Below are 23,053 nucleotides of genomic sequence, written 5' to 3' on the forward strand. Positions count from 1 at the left end.
AAGCTAACTATTGTGATACCCCAATCTTCCCCCCTGCCCTGTGGAACACAACGTAATCACCATTGAGCTCATTAGCAGTGCCCTAAAATAAAGCAGAGGTTTTTCCTGTCATCTTGAATTATGTGCTGCTCTAATGTTTCCAGGGGATGAGTAACATCTTATGTATTCAAGAAACCATCAGGAATAGTGGTTCTGCGCTTAGATTCCCTCAAAACCTTTTACAGACTTTGGTTTTCCTTTGTATCTTGTGGTAAGAAAAAGAACATTCGGCCTTTTATGCCTTCAAAGCCATGAACATGTTGTCCAAAGAAGGTATCTAGCACTTCTTAAGTATTTATTGTATAAAAGAGGGGACACCTTTGTGGTTTATACAAAGCAGAGGAATTGTTTCTCCAAAAATAGACTAATATCAAAGATAACTTCTGCTATTAATGAAACATGAAATCCACAAAACCAACGATATTTAACGCTGATTGTTTCAGTCCAGTTTTCTAACAAAATGAGACTTACACATTTTATTTTTTGTTCATTCCCCTTCATAATCACTTTTGAATGTAGTTTGGTCAAATTTGCCAGAAGCTTGAAAGTCCCACAGGTTAGAGTTCTCCACAATTTTCGGAAAAAATAGTTTACCAAAAAATGGTTTTGTAAAGAAAAACGAAAGAGACACGATGAGGGAGAGGGAAAAGGCATGCTGATGACAGGACAGGAACTAAGGATGCTGACAGGAAAGCATTAGGGACTGTGCAGAGGAGGACTGGAGTTCTCATAGATCCTGACTAGGGTCTGGTGTGACGAGGGGATAGTAGCAAACTAGGGTTACTGAAGACAGGAAGCCTCGGGGAGCCAGATGCATTCATTCTGATGCTCATAGAAGAAGCAATATTTGATTTTATATTATAAATAAAATTACAGGAGTCTTTTGATTAAAATACTAGTCATTTGAGGACATGCTGGCATTGCTAGCTTGGGTTAGTGTTATCTGATGCAGATGCAAACATGTGACATAAGACACACACACACACACACACACACACACCCCCCGGCAGATTCCTTATTTTCCTATTTTGTATCCAGATTGAAGAGAATTCTATTAGGCTTATTCCAAGGAAATGTAAGAGAAGAAATGTGATCACATTCAGTCTTGAATTCATGTGACGGTTGTCAGCTTGTCAAGAAATAAAACTGAAGAAGGAAATATGGGATGAATGGAAGGCTCCCTCAGTGAAAAACAAGATTCTTCCTTGGGAAGGCATGAAAGTCACTGATACCTTTCTACAGACTCCGCTAACCCCAAACATCAACTAAAGACACATGCTTCTTCCTTATTTATTTTTCACTACGGTTCTACACACTGTCTCAATATGCTTCTACATAGAAAAGCTGTGATATAGCAGTTGAAACCACACAAGTGTCCTTAGATCACTGGAACCTGTTCTGGCAGAGTCTAGTGTTGAAGGCTAAATGTGTTGGCTGTATCACTAGCAAATTATACTCTGTGGATATAGATTACTGATTACTAACTAGGTATGTGTTTCTCCTTAGAGAAACTGCTTTACATGTAATAGAATCTCCATACATTCTTCCTACACAGCATTTTAGGTACTTTGGTTTATTTTAGTCTATTGACAAATCAGTATTTGCCCTAAGGAAGGATTATTCTCCCTCTTTCATACCCAAAAAACCCTGAGGTATGGAAAAAATGAGTGACAAATTCAGGCCGTAATATCAATCCCAGATCCAACACTGTAGTCCAAGAGTCTGCCCGCAAACTCAGATCTCAGTTCTCTGTTGTACTAAGCACAACTATTTTCCAAATATTATTATGAGTTGGGCTGGGTTGGTTTTCCCCACCAGGAAGAGTTTCCTGATCAAATGATGTATCTGAAGTTACCTTTGGTATCTCTTTAGCAGTTCTCCTAGCAAATGAATGTCTAGAATAGATTTAAGCTCTGTTCAAATCGGTGTGATCTGGGATCTGAATTAACAGAAATTCCTCCCCAAACTTCTCCTAATACTTTTTAAAATAACGTTAAGAGACAAGTCAACAGACAAGAAAGGACTACTGCAGCCCTTTGGTTCTGATTTTCTAATTCTAGCAATAAAAAGGCGCCATGATGCATTCTTCAGTTTGTACATTTCCCTCAAGGTTTCTCATGCAGTGAAAAGGGACCTGACTATCACAAAGACCAAAGTGACTCTTGCGTAGAAGCCTTGCCTAAGCTGTTAAACAGTCCAATGATGGACACCATGGAAAAATAAGGATAATGATAGATTAATGATACAAAAGATCATTGACTATCCTATTAATAGAAGTAGGATAATACGCTGCAATCCTTGGCTGAATTTCATTGTGGGTAATTGTGTCCCACTCACCAAGCATTGCATAGCTTTCCTGTGCACTAAGAGAATTGCTGCTGCGGCTCACCCCCAGAGGTAGGTGCATTTCTGCCTGTGTAACATGACAGATGGCTTGAAGTCCTTCGGGATACTTTGCATTTAACTCATGGAGAAGTACAGGAATTCAAAGGAACAGATGTTCCTGTAATATCTGGGAAGAAGATAAGCACCCCCATTTACTTTTAAGATAACTATATTCGATACTGTCAGATTTCTCCACAGATACACCAAAAAAAAAAAAAAAAGAAAATATTTTTAATACGAATATCATTGCTTTCATGATTTAAAAGGCATTTAACATTGGGTAGATTTTTATTAGATTGGGTTTTTTTTAATCTAGTTGCTAACATTAAAAACAAACTAGATTTTAGACAGGAAAGGGAGAACAGAGAAAATAAATAAATCTTTACGCAATGTAACAGGAAAATTTCCAGCCATGGAGTAGTCATATATGCTAACTGCAAATCACCTAGTGTTGTGGGTTTTTTTCACCGTGAAACCTGCTATACTAATAGAACATAAAAATTGACTGCCCTTCTAGTGCCTTAATGGCTTTTGCCACTAGACGGCTGAAGCAACAGCTTCAACACAATAATGAACCTGCCCTGCCACATGAGCCAAACACACCTTAGATTATCTGAAAATTAGACAATGCCGTTAGAGTTAACACTATGAATTTATATGCTTAAACACAAGATATCCCTTATTACAAAGAAGTGCAGCTTTCAGATACTTTTATGCCTTTTTTTTCTTTTTTTAAATGACCGTAGTTACCTTCTCAGAAAGCAATAACAACTTTCCAAACACTGAGTTTTTCAGTAAGTCATTAGAGTATTTAATCATCTGTTAGTGCAGAGATTTCTGGGCAAAGTATCTCCAATTCGGCTTAAAACTAGAAATCACCCTGAAAAATTAGCATGCAACTTCTGTCCTCTATTACGTATCATTTCTTGTGCTTATCAGGCTATTGGCAAAGCAAAGTAATAATGTTCTAGCAACTGAGTGGGGGCATCTGAAAGAGAGCAGCCCAAATTACAAGCTCTAAGCTGTCATATATCACACTTAAGCGAAGTAGTGGGAAAGCTACACAAACTTACTAGACAAAATCCACAGTTATAGTTTATTTTGGCCCTGTGGCCAGCTTCCTGATAGATTCTTCTATTTGTCCCTGTAATCTTGGCCCAAAGTTCCAGATTTTTATTTCCAAGAAGCATGGGCTGGTTGAGAGTGACCTTCCATGGGAATGCATATGTTCTGCCCAGATGCATGCATTCTTTAGCATGTCTCAACTCAAGCCCATTCTCTTCGGGGCACAAAACGAGAAAGATAAACAGTCTTCGTGCTGTTGTAGTGATGCAGAGCCAAGATCTGATCCAACAGTTCAACTTCTGCCATGTTTGTTTTATAGCGTAGAAATTACCAATCCAGCCCACAGTTCAGGAAATTAAAATGTCATCCAAGATATAAGCGACACAGAGCAGGAGGAAACAGAAAGAAATTCTGTGAACTTCTAGCGTTACGGCGCATTACAGCTACTCCTTTCAACACCGTTGGGTAATACACTTCTCAACAGAACATAATAACCTCATTGTGCACACAACCTGGGTCTAGAAGTTATGTGCACAAAAAAGAACAAGGCCATTTCATAAAATATATATTTAGCCACTGCTGGATATATCTCCAAGGCAAAATCTTCCATAAAGTATTGTCAACCCAACTTCATGTAGTTTTAGCTGGGATTCGGGAATCTTTACAGGTTGGAGTGCAGAATTCAGCATAGACACATCTTTAATGTGTCAGCACATGGACACTACATCTAAATCCTCAAATTGCCCGTCTGTGTGATTTTTCAAGAGACTTGTCCAGTTGTTGCAGTGAACCATCATGACAGCAGGGTATAAATCAAAAGCCCACCTAAGGTGTTCCAGAGCGTGACCCTTACAAACTTTCAGGGAGAATATGGAAGCTCCTGGTTTAAAACAATCCCTTTGTCCCCCTTTTCTGCCTCTTCAGTCAAGGGCTTGGCACAAGACTTTATTTCAATAATTTTGTGAAATAGTGAATATTTCTTGTCAATAAATAGCTTACTGAAAAAGAGTTTACAAAGCTGTTGCTTCTTCCAGACAACCTTCTTCCTGGTGGCCTGACAAGGAAGATCATTATTTTGGCATTGCTTTGGGATTTTGCAGCTCTGTAGTCCCAAAGAAGGTAAAAAATTGCTTGGTTCTTAAGGTGACATCAAATTCCACTGGATTCAATGGACAGCTACCATAAATAGGAGTGAGAATTCGATCATAATTTTTGAGGCATGTTTGTGCTATCTTCGGTCCCAAAAGACTCTGTATTACAGGCATGCAATTAATGGCATAACTAACATTTTAAGCACATAATTTATTTCTGAAGATGATACTGTATCATTAAGAACAGTATTTTGTCACCTTTTAGTAGATGGGGAAAACAAAATCTCTTACATTGAATCTGTATGATGATATGAATTTAAAGTAACACATATATGATTAGGGTGTAGTTCACTTCAGCAAGACTAAAACTTAGTAAAGAGAATTGTATATTGCTGTGTTGACTTTGTAGTCCTCTAAAAGGATTACACGATAATTAGACACTATTCTGAGGGTTATTGTGGAAAATTTTGAGATCAGATCTGTAGTAATAAGGAAAAACCGAGCTAAGAGCCACACCTGTAATTCTTCATCTTTTTCAATTAACTTGTTGAAATAGCTCAGTCAGAAACTTGTAAAAAGGAACTATTTATAGAAATGAAAGGGCAGGTAAGGACTCAAACCTTTAGCATTCACACAAGCAAAAGAAAAAAGAAAATCTTATCAGGTGAAGAGAATTGTATTTAATTACAGGATTTCAGGATTAAACAATAAGCTTTCTGCTCTATGTGAGAAACTGCAGGCATCTGCAGCACCCTGCATCATACCATATCATCCCACAGATATTCTTAGAGCTTTCTCAGAACCGCATTTTTTACTGGGTGACTTTTGACTGAATCTCTTTCCTTCTGGTCAAGATGTGAACATTCAGCAGTGATACCTGGACTAGAATTTTCTGCATAACGTCCTATATTACCTGCTACTGACACCAGTGGAAAGAACTCGCAATGATTTCACTGGAGTTTGAATTAGGACTTTTGTGAGATGAGTCTGTCTGTGACAGGTATCCATTATAGGAATAATTATTGATAACAATTTTGATAACAGGTATTAATGCTATGTGTTGTTTCTTCTAGAAATAGCTTATTCTACCAAGGTTAAATAACTAATAGATAATTTTAAAAAAGCTGACAAGTCTGTACATGTTTTGTAACACTAATGACATTAGCTTTCTACTGCTCTTATCAGGGCCTTATGTGAAACCAAAACAGCTGAGCTTGGTAAGGATGTGACTCAGTAATATCTGGATACAACATGTGAAAGACATAAAATTTCTGCTTCAGATGGCTACAGCAGCAGCCTAGTCACGACAGCATTTTACTATAGCAGGGTTGTTTGCTATTTTGCATATTTTATCCGATTAAGAACTAACTAATTCTCCTACAGTAAGAGTCTATACCCGGGAATGCCTTATCTGGCCTTTAAATTCATTTTCGTGTGATATGATAAATTATTTATCCTTCCCAAATCAGTCATCATTTACTTATTAAATGCTATTATTTCACTAATAATTATTGCTGCCACTTAGTAGCCATAGCATCAAAAACACGTCAGTCCTGAGCTTTCTAAAAAACGAGCCAGAGCTCCTTGTACATAGTGTGCAAATAAACAAAGCACCCTTGCCCTGCAGGCTTTACAGTCTCAAATTCCAGCTCAGTACTTTTCTGAAAGGCTTGTGTTACGGAATCCAATCCCACTTCATCCCTGCTAAACAATTTCCTGTTCCTGCTGGCCCTCAGAAAAAGCTATTAATACAGGTTTCCTTTGAGCATCCGCAATGGCACACTGGAGCCATGAAACACTGGGAAGACTTGCTTATGTAACTGTGCAGCTTTGCATGTACTGGGAGAAATCCTTTCAGCAGCGTAATGGTAGTGAAGATGCTGTACAGAAACCGATGCTGAAAACCACTTTCAGTACCTACCGTGATTTAGAAATCATCTCTGTGTTATGATGCTAATTAGCAACACTTCAATTACATATAGTTTTCATTTATTTTGTACTCTAATACTTTGTAGTTCTTTTACAACTTTGAAAGGAAATACTGAAATTCTACACGGATTAGTCATTACGGGAATTTCAATATTAAAATAATTGGTCTTTCTTGTCTAAACGTGCTTTGCTGCTGTAAAACTTCATTAGCCTCCACCAGAGGGCAACGTCAGAAAAAACTATTTCTATAAATCCAAAGAGCAGTTGCTTTTAGGATATTGCAGCCACAACACACGCTTTCATCGGGGAATCTTACTTTTAAAATACGATGTTTACATTTTGTCACCAACTAGGCAAGTGAAGGAGCTTAATAATTTTAGAAGGATTTGTTTAGAGGAAAAGTTATACTTTTTTTTTTTATGAACAAATCTACAGAAATTTTAAGATTAACATGAAGACTAAGAGAAATACAACGGTTATGATTTAGAAAGACATACTATGTTTTGCATCTTCAATCTACTTCAAAGTCATTAAAGTTGGAAAATTACTGCTAGATTCTGGAAAGAAAAATAATTCTGTTCAGAATGTGTCCAGCTCATTCCAGTGCTGTAAATACCGCAAATCAAGTCTAAATGTTATGCTGGCCTACTCGGAGGCACGAAAGCAGAGGACACAAAAGTGATGGAAAATACTAAATGCTTAAGAGAAAGCAGTTGCTAATGGATGCCTAATATGATATAAAATAAACTGTGTGTGTAAACATGGATATATAGAGAAATACGCCTTTAGAAGAGATGCTACCTATTTATAGCAAGAGCAGTACTATTTGCAGTTAATGCCCTGTTTCCCCAGAAGTGCGACTGGCCGCACGAAGGCCATGTCCTTTCTCCACACGAACAGTACAAATGGATCGGCGACACCCGCCCCGACGTGCCGCAACCCCGTGGCGCGGCGCTGCCCGCGGCCTCGAGCTGGCCCCGAAGAGGGGGGCGACGATGGGCTCCCACGAGGCCCCGCTTGCGCGGCGCTCTTCCCCGCGGACGCGGGCGGGCGGCGAGGGCGCGGCTCCCGTGGGCTGCGGAGCGCGGTCCGCCCCCGCGGCGCGGAGTGGGCGCGGTGCTGTCCGCGGTGCTGAAGGGACACGGCGCTGTCCGCGGTGCTGAAGGGGGCGAGGCGCCCTGAGGGTGCCGCGCCGCTCGCCTCCGCCGCCGCCTCGGGAGCAGCGCTGCGCGGGTGGGCGGGCGGGGGCAGCGCGGACACGCCAGGGCTCCTCGCTGTCGGAGGGATTTAGCCAGCGGCTCCGGGGCGCGGGGTGCCTCGCAGCTCTCTGCCTACGGCGGCGAATCGCACCCCTCCCCCTCCAGCTCTACAGCCGGGGACACCGCCAGCGCCAGCCCGAGACTGCTTTGAAACGCGCCCGCAAAGGGATCTCCGTCCCCTCCCAGCCGGGCATGGCACTGCCTCCACCCGCCGCCACTGAACCCTGCAAGGCCGAGGGGACTTTCTGACCGTGCCTGGCAGCTCCGCGCTGCCGGGAAACCCGGGGGCTGCCTGCAGCGCGCTCAGACTCCCCGCTCGCTGCCGCACACAGGCGCGCTCCCTCGCCCTCGCCCTCTCCCCCCCCGGCTCCGCACGCCGTCTCTCCCTCTCTCTCTCTCTCACACACACACACACGCGCGCACGCTTCCTCTCACTCTCCCTTTGCCCGGAGGTGCACTGCTAGCCATTTAATGAGGGGGGGAAGTTAAGAGATTAAACCAATATGAACCATCGTTGCTCGTAGCAGTGCCCTATCCAGATCAGAGCAGAATCCAGCGAGCACCCCTGCAGGAATGGAGTCGGTAAAACAAAGGATTTTGACCCCTGGCAAGGAGGGATTGAAGAATTTTGCTGGAAAATCCCTTGGTCAACTCTACAGGTAAGACTGCGATCTCTTACAGGACTCTACTTCCTAGAATTAATTGGAAGCTTTTCTTAACCGCCAGCTGCTGAAAGAGGTCGAATGCTTTGGGGAGGCTGGTGGTGGAGGGGCTGGGAGCTGCTGAGATACTGCTGATATAATCTGGATCCTGGAAACTAGTGCTGGAGCTTCTCAATATGGCACCCTCGTAACTTCTCTGATTCGTAGATGGTGTCAGTAAATATGTAGCGAGATATTACCCCGTCTTTCTCCCACAAAAACAGGATCCCATCTTGAAATCATAATCAGGAGAGAGCAGCTCCCTGTATTTTTGTTCGGTGTTAATTTTGCAATGCAGTCACAGGATCTTTCCCCTGCCCTTACCAATCATTAAAAAATAATCATATTAATAACAATAATCATCTTTCCTGGTTTCGATTAGTCTTGTCCCTTGTGTAATTCGTCGTCAGAGGAAGATAAACATGGAGATGTATAAATAATTGATATCCGAACGATTTTTTTTTCTCCTGAAGGTGAAACATATAGAGGGATGTGTTTAATTATTTATCCAGCTGCCTTGAGAAGCATCCACTTGTCTTATAAGTAATACACAGCTGCAATCGCTAAACTCAAAAGCATCACTCAACAGTACGTTTCTGTGTGTACAGAACATTTCTACCGTCTTCGAACCCTGGACACACAGCAAAACAAGCCCAAATTCTCGCACGCCTAAGAAGTGTATGCACTAAAGTTGACACATCGTGCTCCATCCAATCTGGCGACTTTAGTGACCTCCAGGACGTTTGAGAATAGTCCGTGAAATGCCAATGTATTTTCGATTATCCCCTCTGATAGAAATTACCCCGAAGGGTTTTTTTCGAGTTACAGATTAAAGGTAACTGCGGATTTATCTCCCCAGGGTAGGTCACGTAAAAGTCTTTTTTCCATACCTATGCGGCAGTGTTGGGCACAGGCACAAGGCTGGTCCACAGCATGAGTCACAACTTCTGCTGCCATTTTCAGGGGCACACCAGCGAAGCGATAAAGACAAAATTAAGATTTCCATTTTAGTAGGAAGGGTACAATTTTGAAAAGCCAAAAGCAAAACCAAAGCCATCAACAATGCAGTGAATATCCTGCAGGTTTTGGTCATATTGAAGTCATTTTCAATGGTCAGAAAAAAAAATCTTGATAATCCAGAATAACTGCTTAAAATATAATTAGAGAAATAAACCTCTTTTTCGCCCTAAAAGACTCTACAAGGTACAAATAAATCGATCATGTCTACTGCTTTTTATATAGTCACACAGTGAATCATGGAGAAGCGGTGTTTGTATTTTCCAGCAAAACTCTGTTTGAACTCCCCCCTTGATGACCAAATGCGCGATTTACTCATCTTTTTCAATGCACGGGACCGAACTACTTTGCTTCCGATTCTTAGAATTAAAATCGTCTTCCTGTTATAGAACGTGATTTTCGGTAACATTCCTGTCCCCTACACTTTAATTTCTAGTGTCTTCCCGAAGTCAAGAAGCCCATTCAGGGAGAAAACACTTCTACATCATTCGTTACTCGCATGAACGAATTTTCGAACATAAAAACACGGTGTTTTATTTTATTCGCAACTTTAAGACATTTCTTAATGCTGCGGTCTTTAAGCATGGAAACAATTCTCCCAGCAAAGAAAAATCGGGAGAATTTCAACTAAGTGACTATTGGAGAAAAGACAGGGATTTTCTCCCAAAGACGGAGAACCGTTTGAGCCTGATGATGCTAATTGTTACTGCCCCATTAGCCGGGTGAGTTAACCTCAAAGAGACGCTCCTCCGAGGAGAATTTCTGACCTGAGAAAACACTCCGAGAGCAGGGGCGAGGGCGGCGGCAGGAGAGTCCAGCGTGTCGGGAGATGGTCACATATTCGCTCCTCAAGACGATGGAGCTAGGGAGGAAGGATGGAGCTGGGATGGGAGCGGTTAGGTTTTCTGTCTTTTAAATCTCTCAGTGACTGCAGAAGACGACTAAGAGATTCAGCACGGGACACTTGCTCGATAAACCCGATCTTTTTTACTACCGACACGGCATTTTTACAGCTTTTCCAACAAAGAAGAAATAAAACTAAATGTTCTAAGTCACTTTTCGTGGATAGCAGGGTTGGGTTCTTTCCGGTATTTGTCTGTTGATTCCAAATAGCTGCAAATAACCATTCCCCTTCAGATGCCTGCACATCGTTTTCTAGGAGATAAGATTCGCATGTGAAAACACGGGAGTGAGGGCAAAGGGATCGAGCGTCAAGCCGATCAGGGAAGGTTAAACCTGCTAAGCGATCACACGCTCACACCGTGTAGCTGAGCAGATGCGATCTATTGGAAAGACTTCTCCGGAGCTGCCAGTTCTCTAAAGACGGTCGTGTTTTCTTCCACCGCATGTGACAGCCATTTTGCAAATATAAAATAAGTAGCAATGTCGCCCCCCCGCCCTTTCTGTTAACATTTCTTTTGTTCCCAGACCAGAAGCGAGATGCACACCAAGATCATCCCCCTTGGTGTTTCTAATACAGCAAGGAGGGAGTAAAACCTTCTCCAAAAGCCTGTTTCGGCTTCCATCCTATGGCTCTTGGGCTACCCAACATGGCGCCTCTGCAGTGGTTACAGATGATGTCTTCTTAAGGCGTCCTACATATTTAAGCAGAAGTCTTTAATGATAGATGAGCAATTCTCAGCTAGAGCTCCTCCCTGGGCTTCTGCGGCGGGGTGGCGGGGGGAGCCGGGGATGACTAACCGTGACTCCCACAGGTCATTGCTAAAGAACAGCTGAAGGTGAATGGAAAACAAGGAATACATCCTCAAATCGATCCAAACCGAGCCGAAGGGGCGGGGGGAGCGGGAAACTTAAGCCTTCGGCTGCCCGAAGTGGCTGTGCGCTCAGGCGGCCGGGGCTTGACTTCCCCTTCTTGTGTCGGGCAGAGTCCTAGAGAAGAGGCAGAAGCCCGGGGACACCATCGAGCTGACGGAAGATGGAAAGCCCATGGAAGTGCCCGAGAAGAAAGCCCCGCTGTGCGACTGTACCTGCTTCGGGCTGCCCCGGAGGTACATCATTGCCATCATGAGCGGACTGGGATTCTGCATTTCCTTCGGGATCCGATGTAACTTGGGAGTGGCCATCGTGGATATGGTCAATAACAGCACCATACACCGAGGAGGAAAAATTATTAAAGAGGTGGGAACCCTTCCCTCGTAAATCCCATGTCTTCCCAGTACAAGTCCCAGGTCACGCACCTCAGGGCGGGCGCGCCGGGCTGGGATGGGTTCGCGGCGTTTCCCCGCGGCTCAGCCCGCGACGCGCCCCGGCCCGGGGCGGGGCCCCCTCGCACTGCCCGGCCCCGCCGCCGCCCTTTGTAGCCCGGAAAGCCCGTTCTTGAAGGAGAAACAATTCCTACCGATTATTCCTATTTTTCCTTTTCGGTTCCCAGCCCAAAGCCATTTTGCGGCATTAATTTGCGGGCAGATTTTTTCTTTTTTCCTTTTGCACACAACCTTGAAAGACGCATTTACCTCGCAAAATAAATGTAGGAGATGGAGGAAGGAGGGCGTCGAATAAGCCGCTGCCAGCGGGTGCGCCGGGCTGTAACGGGGCCGGGGAGGTTGTGCAGGTGTGTTTGAAAACACCAGCGTGAAAGAATTTGCGTTGGTCAAAGGCGTTAAATGATAAGACCGGTTTAAAAGCGAGTTATAGCGCAGTGAGAAAGAGTTGAATGCTAAATACAGATGAGTGTTAAATATGTAAGTTCGGAGACAAACCAACCCCTGCAGCTTACTCCTTGCACAGGCAAGAGCTAGGTGCTCACGGCCCCGGCCGGACGGGCACGGAGGGCAGGCGACACCTCCGCCCCCCCGACCGCGCCGAGCTGCAAGCCCGGCAGCCACGGCCGCGAGGCGGTGCGGCAGCAGCCGGTGTCCCCGCGGGTGCCCGCGGCTCCCCGGGTCTCCGCGGCCCCGGCCCGGCCCCGCGGCCCCTGCCCCGGCCGAGCGGCTCAGCGCACACGGGGCTCCGGTCGCTCATGAGTGCCCCTGCCCCGCTCGTGTCCCCGAGAGGCACGGGCGGTGCTGGTTTTATTGCTGTTAGCGAATTTGTTTTGCTGCTTATTTATCCGTCGGGCAGCTGGAGTATTTGCGGGGCGGGGTAAGGCAGAGCGAGCAGCTCTGGGCGCCCGGCGCCCCGCGTCCTTCTCCCTGTGCCCCGGCCGCCAAGTGCCACCGCCGGCGTTAGACCCCCCTCGACTGCCCGGTATGAAGTTACTGCGGGTGAATGCTTTGCTCTGGCACGATTACAGCCTTCCTCTTCTCTTTCTCTCCTTCTCTCCCGATCCCTTGCATTGGAAGAAAGCGAAGTTTAATTGGGATCCTGAAACAGTTGGCATGATCCACGGCTCTTTTTTCTGGGGATACATAATCACCCAAATCCCCGGCGGGTATATCTCGTCCCGGCTGGCAGCTAACAGGTAACGACGGCCTGAATAGCCCCAGGGTCCTGTACGAGTCGGAGCGGGAGGCGGCCGGGGAGCGGGGGGCCGGCGGCGGCGGGGGGAGCGCCTCCCGGCCGCTGCCACTGCCCCGCCGGGAGCCGGGGGGACCGCAGGACGGCCGGGGCTGCCCCGCACCCCTGCAGCAGCCCGCCCCGGCTCCAAAGGCACTCGCGTTAAATAAGGAAGCAACCTGGAACGGCGGGTGTGATGATGCATTGATCACCCGTCTTCGAACTGCCCTCTGGTTTCGCGGGGGATATCTCGGGTGGGTTTCTTTTCCTTTAAAAAGTCAATGAAGGAGGTTGTGGCAATGATATTCGCACACCCCGTAGTCAGAGGCCAATTCAAAGATTCATTATTTCACCAAAGCTTGAGAGATTTTTTCCCGATGATTGAACGAAAGAATTCTATGATTTTTATTTTAATGAAAAGGAAAACCATCAGCAGGAATTTTCCGTTAACGCACAAATTAATTTAGAATGGTCGAAACCCGTGTTTTAATAAGACTTCCACACTGAAAAGAAAGTGCAGATGGTGCAGGGACTTAAGGACTCGTTTCTATGGTGTCTGGCAGTTTTTCAAGCACCCAGGGTGCGATTCTACCTGTTAATTAGATCCACTGAGTATTCAAGACACATGAGGCTTTCACATCCATGCCTAATGCCATAGGCTCATCGCTCGCAGAAGTAGCGAAGGTCCTAGTGCCACTCTTCAAAACAATAACAAACTAAGTGCAAATGGATACTAAAATCAGCAATATATACCTTTAACTCTTCTCAGGAGTGTGCAACATCAAAGGGAGGCCTGGGTAGGCAGAGAGGCTTTGCCTGGCGAGCAAGCTGACTTGTGTTTGTTTGAGAGAGGGGGGGAGGAGAGAGGGGAGCTACGGCAAAAATGCTCTTTCCAAGGCAAGTACCTTTTAAACAGAGACCTACATGAAAAATAATGAGTATTTGCTAATGGAGACACGCTCTGTAACTGAGATAACCCTAATATCCTTCCTTTCAAAGCAAATAAACCAAAATACAGCATTTATTAAACTGGGGTATCCATTGCCTGTCTGTTTACAAGTGCCATCTTTCTGATAATGGTTCAGAAATGTAAAAGGCTATTTCAAATAGCAATTAACAGACAGTTAAAGGGTTCTTATCCTTTTCTTCCTCCTTCGAGCATTTTTGCATCTTTACACAGTCTGTAACTCCTTCGGGGTTAACTGGAGTTTTGCTTGAGTAAAGGCTGCAGAATTTGACTCAGACAAGCAAAAGTCCGCCTTTGTTCACCCCAGCAACAGCAGTAAAGTCACCTTTATCAATCGAGATCTGAAGTGGTGCAGCTACAAAGATTTGCAAGACAATGGCAGGGACATTCCCAGGAAAACTCGGTAGTAGAAACACACAATCTGGCAGATGTCAATCAAATTTTCCTCCTCTTCACAAACGTTTACAACAGTAAATGAAGACTCGTTCCAGTTATTAACCTGGGTGTATTTTAACTCAGCAATTTTCACATATTAGTGGTTAGTTATTATTATTGTAGAAGCCTCTGAGGCAACTCCAACACCAGGCAAATGACTATGTAAATCACAGTTTTAATTATGGAACTAGCTACAACACACATGCCAGTAATTGCAAATAGTAAAATATGGATAGTGGCTGTGATTTATATTTAGTCTGTAGATAAAAATGGCAGAGAATAGAGTGCTGGGTGGTTAGATGTAGTGGTTGGAATAACCAGGTAGTGAGGAGGTGAAAACACAGGTTAGTTCCTCAATGCTATAAAGAGATTTTGACATCTAGACATTCAACTTGAAATGAACAGGATGGCTGTAGTGTAAAGCGGCACCCAAAATAGGGTGCAAGCCTTGATGCCCATATCCTGTCCAAGAAACTGCATGAGAAAAAGTCAGACAAGTGAGTACGCAGACCTAGAGGCCTACAGCATCAAGAGAATACGAGCTACTATAGAAGTCTCTGCTGATTTACCTGTCTTGTGCCACAGCCACAACTGGTCCGTTCACACTGTGGTGGATGACAGCCAAGTAACATTTTTTTGTTTACAAACCTTGCTGATTATCTTTGTGGTGTCAATGGTTTCCTTTGCATTCGGAGTAAGTTTGAATTTATACAGAAAAACGAAGTTCAGATGTGCTTTACATAAAAAATAATAGACTCCAGAATAGCATCACCAGATTCAAGATTATCTGCGAGAAACTCAGTCTTGAGCTCAAGAAAAAGGGAGGTTTTCAAGAGATTCATTCGTTGGAAGGGCAGGAGATCGTGATTTCATGGAAAAGATAGCATGAATGAAAAACTGACTCCAAGATGCTAAGAGGAAGGAAATTGGGAGGAAGGTTAGGGTGTGCTTTGTGAGCTTAATTTGTTATTGACAAGGTGTTGCTGAGTGTAAGGCACTGAGTTTGCTTGACACTAAAAATCAGTCTAGCAACCAATTATAGAGATTGGGTTGACATAATTGGAAAGTTTCACTAAGGTATAACATATAGAAGAAACGACCCTGCTGTGGTATCACAAAAACCTTTCTACGCACAATGCATTAATTTCAAGCTGGGCTGAAACCCTTTATTTTGATTCTGACCCTGTTTTAAAATGCTTACTGCCAATGAAGAATTATCAACCCTGAGCTCTGAACTCCCTAACATATTTTTGTCAACTGAGTCTGTCAATGGGTAGCATTTTACTGAGATCCTTTGCTAATTGTAGAACTCGAGGCTGCTGCTGCATAGTTGTCCTGTTCTGCCTTGACCCACTGCTCTTATCATGCAAAGCTCCCCATTATTTCTGACAGATCAGATTTAGTGATTTACAGATTTACAAGTAGTAGATGGAGTTTCTCAGGTATTTGCACCTGATAGCTTGGGTCTCAATTTATCTCATATTGTATCACTGAGAATCTTTTGTTACAGAGTATTTTCAGCCCAACACTAAGAAAAATGCTTTATTTAAAAGACATGCATTTATGCTGCTGTAGTACCGACAGCAAACAAAACTGTGTTCGAAAATTCCAGAGAACATTCAGAAACAAGGCATCTCCTGAGCACTTACCTCTCAGGTGGCCAATAGAAGTTGGGCTAGTACATTACAAAGGTCAGTGCTCCTGAACACTATCAACTTCCATTGACGTCCGTAGGAGTAGGGAACCTTCAGTACATTGCAAGACATCATGATTTTTCAAAAGACACAGATTGGGCCTCAGGTGCCCCCTCATTGGCAATCAGTGAAGCTTGAAACTTGCGTCCCTTGAGTAGTGTGTGAAAAGAGAAGAGGATTCCCTTTTGTACAAGGCTAGAGACCTCTTCTCCCAGGGGAGGATCCACCTCTGGAAGATGCTGGTATGAAACCACTATGCAACCGACCACAGGAGACTAGAGGTACAAAGGAAGCGCAATGCGGAGTGCCATGGGAAGGGTTTATTAGGGCTATAGCTTTTCTCAGGGTGAAACTCCCAATGAACAATTAACCTTGCCATCGATTAAGCACGACACGATGATAGCAGAGATTGTTGAGCAGGCTCTCGTAGTTTAAAGAAGGCATCTTGTCACATGGACATCCAGGTTTGCAACTAATCTGGGTTACTTCTCCTATTTGAACATATATACAGCCTTACACTAAAAAAAGTGCCCTTCTCCCCAGGCTGCAGTACACTGGGAGTAGAATTCATGGTCCCTGCAGAGATATTTACGTAACCATCTTTACCGAGAGAAAATCGGCTATGATTCAGAGCTTTTGAGACTGTAGGGGCAAGAACAGACAAACAGATTCCAGAGGCAAATCCAAAATAATATAAATTTTTATTGGTTACAATCCTTTCTGATTAGTAATAGCAAAGATTTCTCCCCAAAAAGTGAATAAAGAGTGAGACGACTTTTTTTTTTTTTGAGAGTGTTGGGGATTCAAGGCTATGTTTTCACTAAATCACAGTGGATTCTGACCAGTGTGAGCAGGGTTTTCAGGAGGAAGGAACTGAGTTGCTTTTGCATTGTTTAAAAGTATTTTTCCTTGAAAAATACAAGAAAATGTGAAAATTAAAGTATGATGACCTAATATCATGTATCCACACTATTTAATCAGCTGAGCTATTACTCATAATGGTAGTTAATGCCATTTAAAAGCACACAAATCTCATTTGAATGCTTTTAAATGACAGGTTTTAATGTTAACATTACGGAGGCTCCCACCAGAGGGGTTGCCATTATATGATTATGATGTGGTGTGAACAGAAAGGGTATGAAATGCTGACAATCCTCCAACCCCACCTAGTCTTAATTTCTATTTAGTCCATGAAAAGAACTTTGGCTAGGGCTGATCAGAATTCATCTCATCTTGACAAATCTTAAAAACCATTCATCATTCTCAGGGACTGAAATCATATTAAAAGAAAGAAAAAGAAAGCTGTGGTTTGGTCGTTCTCCAGCTCCATCATTCAAAAGTTGATTTAAATGGAATGCAGTGGCCAAGGTGTTTAAATGTTCTAGAACAAAGCACGGAACGCAATATTCTGATATGAAATTCAGAAATGTTGTTTAATAATTACATTCTTTGATAGTATCTTAACCACTATATTAGAAACAGATTCTGCTGTTCTGATGCTTTCAAAACAGCAAACTGGAAATCGGTGCAGTTTTTCTCGACTCTGAGCTCCTCCAGGAAGACTTATACTGTTTAACCAAGTGAGTGAGTTAATCAGCACTTCAGACCTCAGGTGTATTGTGTCATTCCCAGACTACACGTATCTCTGCCTGCCTACTGTATAAGGACCCCAGGTTACTTGGGGTATTTGCGCAGGTCATCACGTGCTGTGATGAAACCCTTTTTTTTTGTGTTTTGCACAACCAAGTGAGTGCCTGTAACTGGACTAGTGATATTTATCACGCTGGGAGACTGATGATTGACCAGCCAGTGTTCATGAACCTTTCAAAGATACGATACTGTTCAACAGTCCTTAAACAAGATCTACTGTGATCTTCACATTTCCTCAGCCATTTGGGGAATATGTACAAATGCTGATAAACTTGGGGGTATAAAAAGGACCAGACAACCAGATGATATATTAAACACCATTCGGTAAACTGGGTTCTGTTCAATATATATGACACTCAAGTGCAAAGTAACACCAGGGAGTGGGGAACCACCCTGGAAAGCAGTCACGCTGAGTGGGATCCTAAGCCATGCTGAACTCTTAGCATTGTGAACTTCCAACATGATGCTCTAATAAGGAAGTCGATGTAATCCTGGGATATTTATTTTTCTGCTTTTAGTGCAGTGAGTGTATTTAGGTCAATGACACTGACCTTGGATTGTTGCAGGCAATTTGGGTACATGCATATTAATATGAGTGTTGAAAAATTAGAGATTATTTTTAGAGGTCTTTAATTACTTAAAAGATGATAGTATACAATGTCACATAGTGAAAGAAATAGCAAGAACTAGGTATTCAGTGTATCAGTATATAAAAAAAATTACTTGGATGCAATTTGATGACAAAGTATGCATGTAACTCCACTGGAAAAAATTGCTGAGTATAAATGTCTGTTTTAGTCCCATGGAAAGATATAACAAGAATCAGTAATTGAGAGCCAGATAAATTCAAGAAGCATAAATAGTAACAATAATGACTAGTCACCACTGGTCCAAGCAGAGAAATTATATGTTAGATTCTTCTTCTTTGGATGTTAAATTCCTATCTTGGAAGTTATATTTTAGCTATGATAAACAAATCTTTTCAGTACAGGGATAATTAAGCAAAATATAAGGGATAATCAAGTGAAACATAAGGGTTAATGCCATTGCGAATATCAGGCTAGATGGCCTTAAAACTAAGCACTTGTTTTGTCTTTAACCTAGAAATATAATAATATAATTTAAATTACTATTTCCTATTCCACATTCATGCTATTGCAAAGCTACAGCTGTCTGTGAATAAACTACCTGCTGTGCTGTCACACATATATGGAAAGGTAAGAAGCTGTACTGTTTTTTACCACCTCGTCTCAGGATAATTTAAATATTGTTATATTTTAACTTCTGACACACTCTTTAAAAATTCTTTTAAATTGCTGGAAATCTATAATAAACCCCTTGCCCTCTCAAAAGCACTACCAAAATGCTGTGGCAGTATTTCCTCACTGACTTCCTAAGTGAACAGTTTAAGCACTTACTGTAACTCGGGAAAGATGCTCTGAAATTAATGGGTCATTGTTAGATTACACAGGATAGGGAATTAATTCCCAAGTTCACAGTTATGTATTTAAAATAGAAATGCAGGTTTTGACTGTACGTGCCAAGTACTGTTTCAAAAATACATCTGCAATTATCACAGACTTTTTTTGGTAAAACAAAGCTGAGTGACCATTTTAGCTCATTTGTGTATACTCAAACATTAAAACTCTCTTACGCAAAGAAATACAAACGGCAGAATAAAATGTCAATTTTTTAAAAAATTAAAGTCACTTCATAATTCTATGATAATGACATACATTTCTTATTGCCTGTTAAACAGCACTGGCACTATTCATATTAAGAATCGTCACTGCATAACTATACTAAATTTCTCTACAATGCAATTATCTCCCATCTATGTTGAACTCTTCATCATTGTCACATTCTAGCCTGAATGAAAATATATAAATCAACCTTTCACTTCAAATTCATCTTTGTTTTTAAAGTGCCATTCATCTTGTTATTAAGGGCTAAATCCTTCTTCCCAGCAAGTAATCCGATAAGATTATTTGCATGAATAAACTGAATGATATTTCAGACAACTGTATGTCAGTGCATCTCATCTCAGAGTCCCAAAGATTTTCGCTGAAACTGTGTCATTAGAGCATCAGTGAAATCAGAATATTTCCCCCTAACTCAGCCTTAATGACAGCAAGCATAAAAAATGTAAGGCAAAGTATTGGTTTAGAAATGCAAGTCCAAAGATTTCCTAGAACTTTACATCTTCACATTTTCCTGGTTTAAAGAAATAAATTACTCACTCCCCTTTAGCAGGTAGACATATTGTGTCTTTTTCTGATTTGCAAACAGTGTGTAATTCACAGCATGCCCGGGGATTTGTGCATGGTTAGACAAGAGCCAACTTCTGTACTTCTGAAGACATAAACTGACCTTGCATTGTAGAGAGAACCCCCAAAGTTGTACTTGCCAACCCCACCTTTCATGTTCAGTTCAAAATCTTGCAGAATAAACTGGGCTCTGATCCCAGGCACTGGTGTTGGGTTCGTCTGCTTCCAGGCAAAGAGGCCAATATGGCACAAAAACCTCAAGACGATTTTGTCACCCTACTGCATTGCAGGGTCTTTTAAGCACCAGTCACTGCAAGAAGGGGACTGGGGAAACATCTCCGGGTGGCTGGTACCACTGGTCCCTCTGCCATATGGCTCAGGGTCCTTCCATTTTTCTGTCATGAATGATGAAGCTGTTTTCACAATTTAATGATGCAACAAGGGATTTGAATGGGGGTTTTGGTTGATAAAAGGGGGCCTCAGATGTGTGACAAAAATTAATAATGTATCCAAGCCCTTATTATACTAGATTAGATGGCGGGAGGTCGGCTTTTACATATTAATGCCTCATGAAGGGCTTATAATAGGATTTAGTATGAAGGGCACACAGACACGTTCCCCTCCTCCCTTGTACACATATGAATGAAAATAACCTGTTTTATCACATTTTAAAAACGCCAAATAAAGCTGCTATACTATGGCTTCTGGCCACAGACTATTATGAAAGAGGACTGGTTTTACGTCATTCTCTTGTGAAGCATGGTCAACCTAAGACTGGCACTTGGGAATAAGTGTTCCTCTCTAATGTCAAAGGTAGCTGATTCTATCTGTTCTGCTGGGCAGCTGAGTTCATCAACCACTCTAATATTCATGGCATAATCCCAGCTTTGTTAGCCCTATGCCATTTTATGCAAATTAAAGGCCCAATTCAGAAAAAACCCACTACATTCTGCCTATCATTTATGAAGCCATAAACTGCCAGGATGGGCATTTCACAGGAATATGTCTACTGTAAAGGGGTCAACAGAATCATCAGGAAATTACCCTACACTAGAGGAAAGTCTGAATGATTATATATGTTGCAGAATAGGTAAACAGTGTCTCCCCATACTGGGTTCATTTTCACTTAGTCCATTTCAAATACATGAACATAAATAGAAGTTGTCTCAAGAAGGGTAATCGGCATGATGGCAGACCAAAAAGACAGCTAGAGTAAGAGAAGTATTATCAGGAGTGTTTAGGTTACAAAGGAGATGAACAAGTGACACAATACGTACATACTTAATAAACATCAGTACAGGTAATGTAAATATTCCAAATGAGTGGCTACTCACCATTCGCAGGCAAGGAGGTAACCATTGATGCACGGGGGAACAGCTGAAAAAATGAAAAAAATTGCCACACTATATTACCGAGGAAAAATAATCTTTTCAGAAGTCAGTAAGAGCACTGTTTACACGTACATAAATTTGAAGCAAATAAACCATCATTAATGGTGTTAAATTTTTAGCTCTCAAGCAACCCTCAGGCAAGAACATTATAGGCTAAAATATTATTTTCTCTGTTACTGAGAAGCACCTGTATAACTCTCAGTTGACAAATGTGGACTTTTGGAACTATTTGGATGTAGAATGGCAGTGATCCTCAAGATACTAAATGCAGAGAACTACATTTGATCTTGATGAGTTCTTTCAGGACTAAATATGAACATTTCAGAATTTGGCCCTGCTTGTTCAGATATAACTAACAAGAGTAGGATTATGTCTGAAATTCGGACTTATTTTTGCATTCTATCCTCCATTGATCCAAATCCTTTGAAATCGGTATCTGTAGAAAATTTGCTACACAGTTTACATAAAATCACACCAGACGCTTTCACACCAAGCTGATAAAGAAATTTACTGTTTTTTGGGATTATATCACCCAGATATGTCGATACTGTCAAATAACTTTGCTCCCAGTTCTCTCCCAGGTCCTGAGCCTCCATGAATCCCTACTGCATGTATGATACCTCATAACCAGGGTCCCTTTCAGATGGGAAAAAACTAATCCTCTCTGAAACAAAACCCATGTATGCTTCTGACATAGTTAATTCCAGGCGCTCTATCCAACAGGTATCCTTCATCACCTCTACCTCCTTTGATACTTCACCCCAATACAATATGTACACTGGATTTGATGCCACAAAATGCTGTTTAGGTTGGTGGTGTAAAAACACTAATGTCACAGTCCCTTTGCTCTGAAGGAATCTACATTTGCTCTGAGCAGTCCAGATACAATCAGCTGTAACACGTGGCCCGTATGTCAGAAAACACTCCACAAAGCAGTACAGACGTAGCTTTTGAGTCCAAGACATAGCAGTTATCCTCCCAACCAGCTCCACAAAACATATTCAGTTAAAAACACAGGTGATTTCTTTGATAAGTGTATTATATATCTCTAAATCAACAGAGACAGTTTAATCACAGCCTAAGCCCTGGAACTCAATAAGGTAGTTTGAATGAGATGGTCTTGGTTTGAAACGTGATCTAGCAGATCACATATTTAAGGAGCAAGCCATCCCAAAGCTAATGAGCTAGAAGGAATGAGTCAGAGTTTTATCTAGACATATATGGATATAATGAGTTGTAAAATGAAACCGCAGGTTTGAGAGATTCCCCAGCTGAATTCAAACAGGAGAGAGAGAGGGTTGGTAGGGTGATCAAATGAATGAAGAATAAAGAAGACGAGGTGAAAGAGGGCCTGGCTTGCTTAGCGATGCGAAAGAAAGAAGATAGGATTGCTATTGGGGTAAACTGCAGAGATTAAAACCGCTAAAATAAAACAGCATGGCTACAAGAAATCTACTGGATGTAGGGAGTAACAAGCTGGAAAGGCCTCCAAAATAAGTAGGGCAAATGCTAATTGCTTCTGAGATGGAACCTGATCTGCTTATGGAAGGATGATGTAATGCACTTGCTGGTAAGAGCAATGATCAAAATTTAACGACCCAGGAGTCTTTTGCATTCAGCATCGATTTCCATGATGCTGTCATCCAACAGTGCCCGAGTTCTTCATAAAATACACACTGACATATCAAAAATAGTCCTGTGAACAGG

General features: G+C 42.3%; 1 protein-coding gene across 1 annotated transcript in view; it reads left to right on the plus strand.

The window, feature by feature from the left end:
- The first annotated feature begins 8,341 nt into the window (after positions 1-8,341).
- The window catches only part of SLC17A6 (solute carrier family 17 member 6), a 32,437-nt gene continuing 17,725 nt past the window's right edge, over positions 8,342-23,053 (plus strand). The window contains exons 1-3 of the mRNA XM_059825828.1: positions 8,342-8,427; positions 11,373-11,625; positions 12,789-12,907. Of these exons, the coding sequence (XP_059681811.1) occupies positions 8,342-8,427; positions 11,373-11,625; positions 12,789-12,907 (458 nt within the window). The remainder of the gene's footprint in view (positions 8,428-11,372; positions 11,626-12,788; positions 12,908-23,053) is intronic.

The sequence above is a fragment of the Gavia stellata genome, chromosome 17, assembly GCF_030936135.1.
Source record: "Gavia stellata isolate bGavSte3 chromosome 17, bGavSte3.hap2, whole genome shotgun sequence".
Classification (NCBI taxonomy): domain Eukaryota; kingdom Metazoa; phylum Chordata; class Aves; order Gaviiformes; family Gaviidae; genus Gavia; species Gavia stellata.